Raw genomic sequence first — 13,705 nt, 5'->3', positions numbered from 1 at the left:
GACCTAGAGAGAGCGAGACCTAGAAAGACCTAGAGAGAGCGAGACCTAGAAAGACCTAGAGAGAGAGAAAGACCTAGAAAGACCTAGAGCGAGACCTAGAAAGACCTAGAGAGAGCGAGACCTAGAGAGACCTAGAGAGAGAGAGAGACCTAGAGAGACCTAGAGAGAGCGAGACCTAGAGAGACCTAGAGAGAGCGAGACCTAGAGAAACCTAGAGAGAGCGAGACCTAGAAAGACCTAGAGAGAGCGAGACTTAGAAAGACCAAGAGAAAGAGAGACTTAGAAAGACCGAGAGAAAGAGAGACTTAGAAAGACCTAGAGAGAGAGAGACCTAGAGAGAGAGACCTAGAAAGACCTAGAGAGAAAAAAAAAAAGCTCGGGACCCAGTGTCCCACAAACAAAAATGCTCGAGTCTCCCATTGTAGTCAATGGGGTTCGTTACTCGAGTACAGCTCTCGAATTTTACAAAAAGTTCGACTCGAATAATGCGGACCCGAGCATTTGGGTGCTTGCTAGAGATGAGCGAACGTACTCGTTTAGGGCAATTACTCAATCGAGCATCGCTTTTTTCGAGTAACTGACTACTCGGGCGAAAAGATGCGGGGGGTGGCGCGGGGGGTAGCAGTGGGGAACAGGGGGAGCTCTCTCCCCCCCGGCGCCCCCCGACTCTTTTCCCCCGTTTGAGCAGTTACTCGAAAAAAGCAATGCTCGATTGAGTAATTGCCCTAAACGAGTGCGTTCGCTTATCTCTAATGCTCGCTCATCTCTAATTATTATTTATTAAATTGTAATGGTTTAAATCTTGTATTTACTCACATGGTCATGTTGAAGGTCTTATAGATATGTTCACCGTTTGTATGGTGAATGAGCGTGTGTAATGACAATATTCATATACAGATGTTTTCATCAACTTTGTATTTTATTTCAAGTTCATGCATTGAAAATGCAATCTGTTCTGTGATTCCCAGTGGTAGGACTGCCTCACAAATGTGCAGAGACCTGTCCATCCAGCTGCCCCGACCCGATCAGAGAGTAGAGAGAAGCCGGAGCAAAACTTATCCTAAAAGAACCGCTCTCACACAGCAGCCAGGTATTTGTTATTCCCCAGTACAAACTTGCTTTATGCCCACAGTTGCTATTTATTTGAAATTGTGTGATATCTTAAACATGTTTTAATTTAGCAGCTTTGAAACAGTGAGAAAATTTAAAGGGTGTGTCCACTTTTGCAACCAGGTCTTTTTTTTGGGTACTCCAATGCAACTAAAATGACCCATATGCAAACAATCGCAATAAAGTAATAAACTCAATGGGGCAATACAAATATATGGTTGCATAGTTTTGATATAGCCTTTAATTTGCCTATAATCCTAAGAGACTCAGTGAGGACTATTGTTTGGACAATGGAAATCATTCTCAATCTGCCTGTTCACATGCACATTTAGCTTGGCAGAACAGCTCACAGAATCCAGCAGAATGTGAGCACTATTATGTCTTGCAGGGGATTCTTCTGACGGATCCTTAGCAGTGGCCAGCATACAGCATTGACTATCAGTGGAATATGTAGTTGCATTGAAAAGTAAGTGAACCCTTTGGAATTATCTTGATTGATTAGTAATAAATGTGGTCTGATTGTTATCCAAGTGACAATTATAGACACACTTAATCTAAATAAACTCTTTACACACAAATAGTTGTACCATTTATGTATTTATTTAAGCACATTAAGTAAAAAAGTAAGTGAACCATTGAAGTTAAAAATCTGTAGATCCCACTTTAGTAGCACTCACCTCCACCAAGCATTTCCTACAGGTGGAAATAATAAATACACAAGATTGAGGAAGAATGTTGGACCATTCTTTCCGGCAAATGTGTTTCAGTTGATCAATATTTCTGGGATGTCTTGAACACACAGCAGTCTTCAAGTCATGCTACAGTATCTCAATAGCATTAAAGTCAGGTTGGCCTTTCAAAAACACAAATTTTCTTTTCCAACGATTTTTAGTTTAATTATTTTTATGCATTGGGTCATTGTCTTGTTGCATCATTACTCAACATCTCTTCAGCTTGAGGTCATGGACTGTTGTCATTACATTCTCTTGTAAAATATTTTGATATACCTTAGAATTCATTGTTCCCTCAATTATCACAAGATGTCCAGGACCTGAGGCAGCAAAGTAGTCCCAAAGCATGATGCTCTTCATCATTCTTCACATTTGGGATGAGATTTTCGTGTTGATGTGCAGTCTGCTTTTTCTTCTAAACATAGTCTTGTGCATTTTGTTTCATCATCCATAGAACATGTTCCAAAAAGTATGGCGGAACATCCAGCAACATCTTCGTTTGTGATGTCCTACCATTAGTGGTTTTCTTACAGAGAACACCTGAACAGAGTATTTTGCAGTTTGTAGAGCAGTCCTTGTTGTTTCCATTTGACTCTTTGGCACCACTTTCAGAATTGCCTGTTGTGCTCTTATAGTGAACCTAACAGGATGCCCATTTCTAATAACCGTTCTAAATTTTCTCCATTTGTCTACTGTGAATTGATGTACACTCAGATCTTTACCAATGCTTCTGTAGCTTTTTCGTGCCTTGTGCTTCTTAATAACATGTCTTCTGAAAGATATTTTCATCAAGGCATGGTTTGCGCTAATCAGTCTTTCTTGAAAAGAACAGACTTGTCAGTAACCAGGCTTTATGTGCCTTAATGTAATGGGGCAAAGCACATGTGAATTCCAATCTCTCCTTTATTGAAACACATTTTGCCAATTAGCCGTTGAAGTAATTAACACAGAGGTTCACTAAGGGTCTTTTTACATGAGACGATGATCAGGTGGATCGGGCCGGAGATTGCTTCTGGCCACCCATCTCCACTCACAGTAAACAGGCTGATTGTACAAACTTAATGATGAGCGATAAGCAAATTAATTATTATTTGCCGTTCAGTTGCTGGCAGTGGTTACACCGAATGATTATAATCATCATTCAGATTTGCGCAATCCAGTAAGAATCTGAACAATATTAGTTCCGTATAAAAGAGCCCTTTTAGTCTTTCTTCTGCACTGTGGATGTTTAATCGATGCGCTCAACAAAAGATGTAAACAGTACAACTATTTGTGTTTACTTTAGTTACATTGTGTTTGTTATTCAAGTCACAATTCTAGATAATCAGACCACATTTTCTTAGTAATCAATGCAGAAATCCAGGTAATTCCAAAGGTTTCAGTTCTTCTTCATCTCAATTCCATTTCAAGCCCCGTTACAAATAGAGAACACCGACCCCTTTCTCTGAGGACATCCACCACATGACTTTCTCATGCATGCTTGTGCTCATGCTCACCTTGCTCATGCATGCAGTTATGGATAAACTGAAATGCTACAAAATACTGAATATCACTGCGATCTTAGACACACAAGTGCAGACTTCTTAATCCTAATATTTAAAAAGTATGATCTTAGACCAGGCAGTCTAAAAATGCAGCAAATTTACAATGGTGGTTCATGCTGGATTATGAATTTGGTGCATCTTCAGACACTTTTATCTAATTTTATACCATCTACTGGTTGACTTTGTGCCAGTACTCTTGTGACATAATTTTGGGGCATGTTGTCACATCATAAACAATGACCCCATCCTGCTAATCTGTGCCCTCCCTTCCACTAAGCCACACCTACTTGTCGAACCAGCTCAAAAGAGTGTGTCCATCCAGTATACAGTAAATGTGGTACAAGACTTGTACTCCAGTTCTTTTGGAACAGGGTTCTAGTACATGTAGCTTCATAAATCTCTCCGAAAATATCTGAGCAAGTATTGAAACCTTAACAGTTAAGATATACAAATGCATGAAAAACTTTTTGCAAGGAAATGACAATATAATTATGTTCGAAATTACTGTTAGACCGTATTGGAATATTCCTGTAAAATGTTTCAAAACATCACTGTGTTCTGTGCATAAATATATTATCATAATGCAACAAAGCACATAATACGTTATGTTTTTTTGCACATTTGAATGAAAGGACCAAATACATAGTCTGTGAAAAGGCTGCCTAGTTCATTGACTGAAGCTGAATACGCTCATATGAATGAGCCCTAACAATTCAGTATGTCTTCCTCTGCAATAGCTGCTGGTTATACAATTCTTCACTCTGTCAGACCTACTTCTCCCACAATCTTCCACCTCAGTTCATTTACATGTTAGCTTTTGTAAAACTGGATCACCATATTGGCTTCCCCAACCTTCAACTGGATCCACCTTTTGACTTAATCTGTTTTACATTAGTAGACCCTGTCTGAAGTGCTTTGTTTTTGTCCCTTTAAGGGGTATCACAAGATAGGGGATAACTTGTTGATCAGCAGAGGTCCTATCCTTGTAACCTCTAGCGATCTAAAGCGATCTAAAGATATTGCCCCTGGAACATCCCTGAATTGTCAGAATTCAGGGATGCTCTGGACGCAATATCTCTCGAACAATGTGCGTACTAGGGGTCGGACCTGCACCGATTTGCAAGTTATCCCTATCCTGTGGATAGAATGTGACTTGTCAAGATGAGATACTCCTTTAAATGTTCTGATGCCTGATTTATGTTCATTCGGATGTGTTTTCTTTTTTTTAACTCGTTTTATTGAGATTAAACGCACATATGAAATTATATTACTCAGTAACTAACCTGAGTGTGCCATGGTTCAAGTCTACAAATCTGTTACAATTACTTAAAACATTATACGCCGTATAGCATAATTGAAAAGGTATTTCGTAGAATTCAAGATATGATCACCATACCTGTAAAGGACTAAATTGCACCTGCATGGGTCGAAAACTTCATTTGATCCACCAATTTCTGAAATGAGTTTTCGTGTGGGTTGTGGTTGATGAGCCACACCAAGTTCCCCAGATTTTATACAATTTATCTGGGGGCTTTCTATTTTTGTATACTATATTTTCACGTGGAAGAATAGAATTGACTAGATTACACCATTGGGGGAGCGTCAGGGGTCTCCTATTCATCCAGTGCAATGCTACAGTCTTATGGGCCAGAAACGGCACCTCACCAAGAGAAATGCAGATGTGGAATTGCCACTGCTCTTCATCCAGTATACCTAGCAGACATTCAGCGGGGTTTGGTAAAAGTGGTACCCCCAATATTTGTCCCAGGAAGTCTGTAACCTCTGTCCAGAAGCAGTATGCCATCAGACAGCTCCACATCAGATGGTTAAAGTTAGTGTTGGGTGTCTGACAGCGATGACATTGTGTATTAGGGGTTCTGTTCATCTTAAAGAGTCTTCTTGGTGTTAAATAACATTGGTCTATGATGTGAAATTGAATCATCTTGTTTTAGCTGCTGGCGAGACTGAAGTGTAGAAGGACATTGCGGTTCCGCACTTTTTGTCAGACAGCGAGGGGATTATTTATTGCCATTTGTCAAAGACCCCTAGTTCTACATATAAAATCTTAGCTTGAATGAGGTGCGTATGTATCTGTGAGATTAACCCTCTAGGTCCCTGCGTGCGCAAAACTCCAATTAAGGGATAGGTGGAAAGGGATTGATGTGGCTCTGGGAATTCAGCATTGAGCGCATGTCTTAGTTGGAGGTATCTGTAAAAGCTGGTTCTAGGGATCTGGTAAAGCTGCTGCAGCTGCTCAAAAGAGGACAAAACTCCATTATTGTATACATGCCCCAAGGAGGTGACGCCAAGGTCTACCCAGTATTGCATGTCTGGGAGGTTCAGCGGCGTGGAAGTGCTCCATTACCCCATCGGGGGGTTTCCAGCGGAGTGCCCTCATATCTAGTAATCTGTTTACACATCTGCCAGAATCTAGTGGCCAATCTGTGTATTGGGAGCAGCAGTCTAGCATGTAGATCTGTTTTTCCAGTACAATCCAGAGGAAAGTTTCAGATAGGAAGCACATCAAATGATGTTTCGAGTTTTTGGGAGGTCAGAATCAGAAAGCCAGTTGCAAATGTATCTAATTTGGCCCGACAGGTAGTACACTTTAAAGTCGGGCAGTGCCGTGCCTGCCATATCCTTTGGGCACTCTAGGGTTTCCAAACAGGAGTTTCGTTTTGGCCCTTCCCCAGATAAAAAAGGTTAATAGAGAGTTAGTTTTATTAAAAAACTTTTGTGGTACTATTGTATCTGCATGTTCCAAGCAATACAGGAATTTTGGGAGGATTATCATCTTGATTTGATTGATTTGACCTGCTACCGATGGGGGCAATGAACTCCAAATCTTGAATTTATTCTGAATTAAGAGGAGAAGAGGGACAACATTCATATTGAAGCTGTAAGTGAAGTCTCTAGATATGCGAATTCCCAGGTATTGAAAACTTGGGGAGACTTGCCGGTTACATATCTTATCCCCCATGATCAAGTTTCTTGTTTGCAGCGGCATTAATGTGGACTTTTGCCAATTTATGTATAGTCCTGAAAATGTCCAAACCTATTAATCAAGAAGATAGCATGTGGCAGAGTTTTCTTAGGTTATAACATAAACAGAATCAAGTCATCTGCATATAGTTCAACCTGGTTTTCTATGCCTTCATAAATGGGATCTTTACGAAGGAGTAATGCTAGTGGTTCTATGGCCAATGCGAACAAGAGATCAGAAAGAGTACAGCCCTGGTGAGTTCCCCTGGTCTATTCGGATGTGTTTTAATGGGTTGGGACAAGGGGTCAGCAGAGTAAGCTACTGAGGGTAGCAATGGTTGAGTGACTGATTCCACTATATGACAGCTATATATATACATACATGGCCATTACACACAGACATAACATCAGCAGAACCAAACATGCATGTTACTTAGTAAATCCGGGCTATCGCGTGGTATGATAAAATACCGAATCTTCTGGCTATCTCTTTGTTGATGATAATCTTTATGTATTTTAGGCGAAAAATTTTACTTTTTTTGAGGTATATAGTATAAAGCAGATTTTTTTGTACTGAATGAACCTCTGGAGAATGAATTTCTACAGAACAACCTTCAGTGACTGCTGAGTTCAGCAAAATCCTTCTCACTAACACAACCCTTTTTTCAGGAATCAGACCAGCTTTGACAATGCAGCTATATCAGCAAAGCAAAAACTACTTCAAAGAAACATGTTTGACTCTGACTTGTGATTTTAGCCCCAAGCGGCATTTTGATTTTTGCATTACTGATCTGAGAAGACAGAGTGAACAGATAAATGTCATATAACATGAGTATTTCTCTGTAATGCACAATGCAACAGGAGGCTACCAACCAATACATTATTTTTTTTCATTTCCAGGCTCAAATAATTCAGAACAGATAATGACAAATGGAGAAAATGAAGGCACAACCAAATTCATTGCCCCTTCACCCATAAAAAGGTACACCATTATTCCATATTATATATTTATGTAAATTATTTCATAAAATGGTACGTTTATTAATCGTAATAGGAAAAAAAAATCGTGAGGATTAATTTTATAATCTATCTTGAACCAGACATTTCTAGATACAGAGCACTAAACTATATCCAGTCATTGTATTAAATAATATAATTCTGGTTGCTTGTGGCCACCACTAGTGGGCGATGGTTGACCTCAAATGTATAAAGCTCTCATTGAACTTGATAGATCTGTATACAGTAACCACTCTATTTCCCACAGTAGCAACCGCAGGCTGTATTATATATCAGGACCCTCTTTTGATCTAGTGTGTGTATACGGTCATGATTTTTTTCAGCAATGCAGGAGTGACCTGTTACATAGCAGTAAGCAGGATTTTCAAAACTCTTACATTTATTATGTTCCATGGAGCTGCATGATTTCTAAGGACATTCTGCACTTTTTATAACCTCAGTCTTATCAATTGTGTTTAGATGGTGAATTCAGTGAGGAAAATTGAGTGTAGAAAAACTCAATTTAATTATTATTGGTGAAATTAACTTGGACCAGCATTTTATAATCCAAAATACGCTGAAGTCAAATGTGCCAAATTTATTAAAAAGCATCATTCGTGTACCAGTAAGTCACATCTACACCACTTTCTGACATAAATTATAGCAAATTTGTTGGGCAGCATGTGGTCCTGCCTCCTCAACTAAGCCCCACCCCTTTTAGAAAATCTGGAAGGACCGCGTAAAAAAGGTTGCAAGTTTATGGACAATTATAGCTTGCTCAAACAGTTGTGACTATTTACACCAAAATTCTGGTTTATGACCATTATTAAAAATTTCCTTATAAGGCCCCAAACACACTAGCATTTTCTTTTCAGCTGTATGGAGTCTGTTTGAAAAACGAACTCCACATGGACAACCTACAAACTCCTATTGGTTAATGTGGCAACGCACCACATCAAGTTTTTTCGCTCGCACAGGACGGCGTGAAAATTTTCAGTGCATGAACTACTCCAATCCGATTTATGGACGAGACTTGTCATAAAAGTCAACGATTAAATAAATAGGGACAACACTCAGATGCCATCCGTGTGCAATCTGTGTACTGCTTGTCTTTCTTGACAAATACAGAAAAAGTTAGGCCTGTTTCATTTTTTTTATGATTGATGTGAAAAATGGATGATACACAGAAGTAAAAATTGGACACGCGGACTGCATACAGATGGCACATGGAACTGCACAAGTGTGAAAAAAATGTCAATTTTTTGCAAACGCAACACAGGTGATTTTTTTTTCTTCTGCTGTAACTGTGCACTCAGCCTAACTTGTTTGCTATAGATGCAGTTCTTGCACCATTTAATTTAATGCACAAAAATATTATTTCCTGCCACTTTTTGATGCAGTTTGGGTTAGCTGATCTCATTATACTGTAATACAGTGAACATGTTGCTGTTCTCAACAATATATGTATTTGAGTACAGATATAGAATGTGTGCTATGGCCATTTAAATAATTTTGAAAACAAACTTTGGATATTATTATATACATTGTATGAATTTTTAAAAAAATATCATCGTTCAAAAACTTTAAAAAAAAATTGAGCTCTGTTCATAATTACTTTGTAGCGTCTGTTTATAACAAAAGTGATGCCATTGTCCCAGATCCACTGTGTGACAGATACTAAGAAACTGATGGGTTATTATAAGTCAACGTGGTTCAGACATGTTGTGTCTGTTGCTTTAATGGGAAATATTGCACTACAAGCGGTGTTATTTTTTCTAGCAAATATGACCAATTCTGCAGCAGAGAGGGGTGACACAGATGGAAACAAAGCCTCACACGTTACAAGTGTATTAGATGTATGGGAATGAAAACCTTCAGTATTGTATAGAGAGTGAAATGCTATATGCAGGCACTGAAAAATGCAGGATATAAAACATATAACTTTTATTCTAATAGGATTAAAATGCAAATAATGCAAAGAAAAGCTGCAAAAAGCTCCATTCACAGTTGCTTTCCTGATCACAGACTTAGGGCGCATTCAGACGACCGTATATCGGCTGCGTATTCACGCCGGCCGATATACGGCGTCCCTCTCTGCAGGGGGAGGAGGCTGCAAGAGCCGGGAGCAGTGCTCTGAGCTCCCGCCCCCTCTCCGCCCCTCTGCACTATTTGCAATGAGGGGAGGCGGGATGGGCGGAGCCAATTCCTGGAACTTAGCCACACCCCTGACCTGCCTCCTCTTATTGCAAATAGTGCAGAGGGGCAGAGAGGGGGTGGGAGCTCAGAGCACTACTCCTGGCTCTTCGAGCCTCCTCCCCCTGCAGAGAGAGACGCCGTATATCGGCCGGCGTGACTACGCGGCCGATATACGGTCGTCTGAATAAGCCCTTATATTGTACAGAGGAAGGTGGATCCTATAGTTCTCCTATCATACTCTTGCATACATCTATAGTATAGGCAGTGTTGCCTGCGGTACACATATCCTGGGGCGCTATTGTTTGAATGAATGGATGCCCACACAGTTTTGTTTTATTTCCCATGTAACAAGAAGAAATCGTAGACCTTATCCACATCGTCTGCCGTAGTAAGTGTTTTATCTGCTTTTAAAAAAGCAATGCTCCCTGAAAGACACAAGACGACAGCAACAATAGCACTTAAAATATTAATAAGAGCTTTTTCACCACAGACACAATAATGAGTGGAAATTTGTTTCAATGTTTGTTTAATATTTGACTTTAATATTTTGATTGTCGTTCCTAAAAGATCCCCCTGCGAGGGGTTACATACAGCTTCACAATATGTTAGGTTATATATAAATACTAAATAAAAACCTTTTTGAAACTAAAAAAGCCATGCTAGGAACATCAAATATGAGACACAAAAATAGAACCTTTTTAAAGTAGCAGCTGGGGCAGCAGACAGATAAATGCTACAGCACCAGCTAATCTAACCCCAGACGATGAGCTGCTACCACTGGCAGAAGCTGCAAGGAGAATGTAGCATTCTATGTTGGCCAATAGCTGACCATGTGATGTGTGGCCCAACAGATAGAGGCTTTATGTTCCGGCTCATAGGGAGGATTTCCAAGTGGATATAATAGAGCAGGGCCTAGGTATGGGAGGCTTACGCCCATCAATACATTTGTCACACATTGGCTTAAACTTTACTTAAGCTAACTTCACACGGGCGAGGGCGATATTGGGCCGAGAATCACGGCCTGATCTCGCCCTCGCATTCCATGTGAAATCACAGAGGATGTGAGTTTTCATGTGAAAACAGACTTGCATCACTTTGTGGATGCAGGTTACCTTCATCTGATTGACCTCACATCGTGTGCACTTTGCATATGGTTCAATGCTGCCTCTGGCCCCATTGAAAACAATAGGTGGAGCGATGCAAGAGCATGCACAAGATAGGACATGCCGTGATTTGATTCCCGCATGGCATTGCATTGCGATTCCATGTGAGAAAAAAATAAATCACTCGGGTGTGACCCCATTCAAAAGAATGGGGTTCATATTTGTGCGTCTTGCAATGCACAGATCTTGCACGATTTTCTCACCTGTGTGAAGCCGGCCTTAGACTGGCTTTTCATATACAAATATAAATATACCACATTATCTTCTTGGAGTGAACAAATGATGTATTTTGCTATTTTGTTTCCTGCGTTTATGGCTGTAAATGTGTAGAGTGTCACAGCCACCGCCTCAGCAGCACATGTGCTCTCATTGTTTCCCTGCTGTGATTGTTATACTAATGACTTTTCAGTTCGGTACAAGCCCATGTTTTACATGTATTCATTTTTCTATAAGAAGTGCCAATGGGGAAAATACATTTTGCAATGACGTAAAATGAAACATTAGTTTACATCCGTAATTGACACTGTGAAGCTGTATAAATTATGGGAGATGTCATTCTTGGAATATAAATGTTCCTAATTAGCTTGAGAATCCAACTATATATATATTCTGATGACACATTCCTTTTAACATCTTCCAGCATTCTTTAGCTATCATATGGTATATTATAACACAGAATACAGAACTATATATGTAGTTATAAAGAATTGTTGGTGTTTTTTTTTTTTTTTTACATTTTTAGTGACAAGCTATATTTTTAAGAAATCCTTAAATGCTGCATTTTTCACACTGAGCACAGAGCCTAATAATAGGCGGATACTTCTTGTTCTGTAGAGAAAACTTTGTAAAGGCCCGTTTAGACACAACGGATATCGCTCAAAAGCCGTCTTTAGAGTGATAATCGTTGTGTCTTAATGTGCTACCATCGTGCACTGTGCGTTCATCGGTGATTTCTAGCAAGCTAGAAATCACCAATGACTGTTATCAGCACTGCACTGATAGCATTCTTACAGCTGGTGTCCTGCTGGGACTTTGCAGCAGGATACCAGCTGAAAGCTCCGAGAACAAAGGAGCTATCAGCACTTCTGCTGTTTCTTGGAGCTATCAGCTCAGTGGGACACCGCTCATAATTCAGAGAACAAAGCAGCTGTTTGCATATACAAAACAGCTGCAGTTCTCAGAGTTATCAGTGGTGTCCCACTCCTGCATTTAACTCTTTAAGTAGCTAATTAGCTACTTAAGAATTATGCAAAGATGATCACTCAGACTGCCTTTTGAGCGATTTTTGAGCGATCATCTTTCAGTGTAAATGCACCTTAACAGTCATTTCATTATCACCACAGGCAGGATTACATTGGAGATTAACACCTACATGTAGAGAACACAGGATCCACCACTCTATCTACGCCTCCTCCCTGCAAAATTACTTCTGCACAGGTCACAGAAAATGTCTAGAACCATCTCCCATACAAGTCAATGGGTCCCCTCCTGTCCATTGTGTGGATTGCCCATGAGACTGCTGGAAAAGATAGATCTAAATGCTGTTACACGCAGCTCAGAAAAAAAATTCTACAATCAGAAAATAAAAAACTTGTTAGAAAAATGTTAAATGTATCTCAATCTGGTTATATTTAGTAAAAAAAAAGGTGATATGTTCCCTTCAAATACAACTGGGAGGAGAGGGTACTGTGGTTGCACTGATTGCTAGGCCGTAGTGCACTGTGTGGCCTAAAGACTCCTCTGCCACCAATGAGAAGAGCAAATTATAAGGGGGCAGCGAGAGGTCTGATGATACTTCTTGATAATTGCACAGTAATGTAATATGTGTATATTATTTTACTATTCAAGGAAAACTTCATCTTTATAATGGATCTAGATTTTACATCGTGTGAAGTCATTGCACTCAACGGCAGATAGACAAATGGACAGATAGAAAACCAAATTAACTAAAATCCCTTGCCATAATATCAACCATTATCTTAATACTATTATTTTACAAATTGCATTTCAGAATGGTGAAAAAAATGTAAATAAGTGTCCTGTATACTCCTCCTGTTATTACCAAAAAAAAGTAACCTGTGCTTAAAATGGATGGCAGGAAATAAGTTAAACTGTAAAACAAAGATGACCATGAATTTCTATATCACTAAAGCAAAGGTATACCATAGTGTTTCAGCCAAATGTATGCCAAAAGGGCCATATGCTTTGTTAAGTAAAGTACATTGGTCATGTATATACTGGGAGCATTTTACTGTGCATTTCCCAAATGTCATGTGAAGCTCTCTGTATCCTGTTTTTGGTGTATATTAAGGTTTGAACTTTGGGGAGAAAAAGTCCAGAAAATCAGCTCTAAAGAATTTATCTTCTCTTGTTCTTGTTGAGATAATTCACGATTTTCTTCATTTATGCATTTTTATCTGAAGTTCCAAGAAGGTCAAACGAGACAACAGCCCAGATACCCAAAGAAGTAAAGCAAGTGCCCCTTGGGAAGAGAATGGCTCTGCAAGGTACGGTTTGGTGCAAGATTACTGTATGGTTATTCCAGTGGATGCGGATACACTGTGCCACACACTGGCTTGACTTTGGGCCAAATTTAAAGGGGACTTCTGAGGAACCCCAGTCTTCACTCTTTGACCCCGCAAGTCAGGCTCTGGACTTCGAAGCCACAATTTATACTTTTAAAAAATCCAAATCTTGCAATTTTCACACTGATCACTAAAACTAATAATACGCTGACACTTCCTCTTTTGTAGAGGGAACATTTAAGCAGTCAGTGGGGAGGGTACCTTTAATAACCAGTGAACTGTCTGGATTGGCCTGGAATGGGAAAGCTGGGTACACGCTGGGCCTTTTAGAGGTAGGCTGCATGCGTGTGTGCCCTAGAGGTGGCAGTGACGGATGCCCTAATTGCAGGAAAGATGCAGTGTCTGATAGAAGGTGGTCAGGGGCCGTGAATGGCAGAATATAGGAGGAGCCGCCGGCC

The 13,705-nt window shown here is 39.8% G+C and overlaps 1 protein-coding gene across 3 annotated transcripts in view; it reads left to right on the top strand.

Annotated features, from left to right (window-relative positions):
• The window catches only part of EPB41L4A (erythrocyte membrane protein band 4.1 like 4A), a 262,636-nt gene that overhangs the window by 223,736 nt on the left and 25,195 nt on the right, over positions 1–13,705 (top strand). For all 3 annotated transcript variants that reach the window (XR_010792817.1, XM_066603055.1, XM_066603054.1), the window contains 3 exons: positions 969–1,090; positions 7,268–7,349; positions 13,146–13,229. Coding sequence is in view for 2 of the 3 variants with exons in the window: in XM_066603055.1 (XP_066459152.1) it covers positions 969–1,090; positions 7,268–7,349; positions 13,146–13,229 (288 nt within the window). In the remaining variant the exon portion in view is untranslated. The remainder of the gene's footprint in view (positions 1–968; positions 1,091–7,267; positions 7,350–13,145; positions 13,230–13,705) is intronic.

Source organism: Eleutherodactylus coqui, chromosome 5, assembly GCF_035609145.1.
Source record: "Eleutherodactylus coqui strain aEleCoq1 chromosome 5, aEleCoq1.hap1, whole genome shotgun sequence".
NCBI lineage: Eukaryota > Metazoa > Chordata > Amphibia > Anura > Eleutherodactylidae > Eleutherodactylus > Eleutherodactylus coqui.
This window is presented reverse-complemented; position numbering and strand designations above follow the sequence as displayed.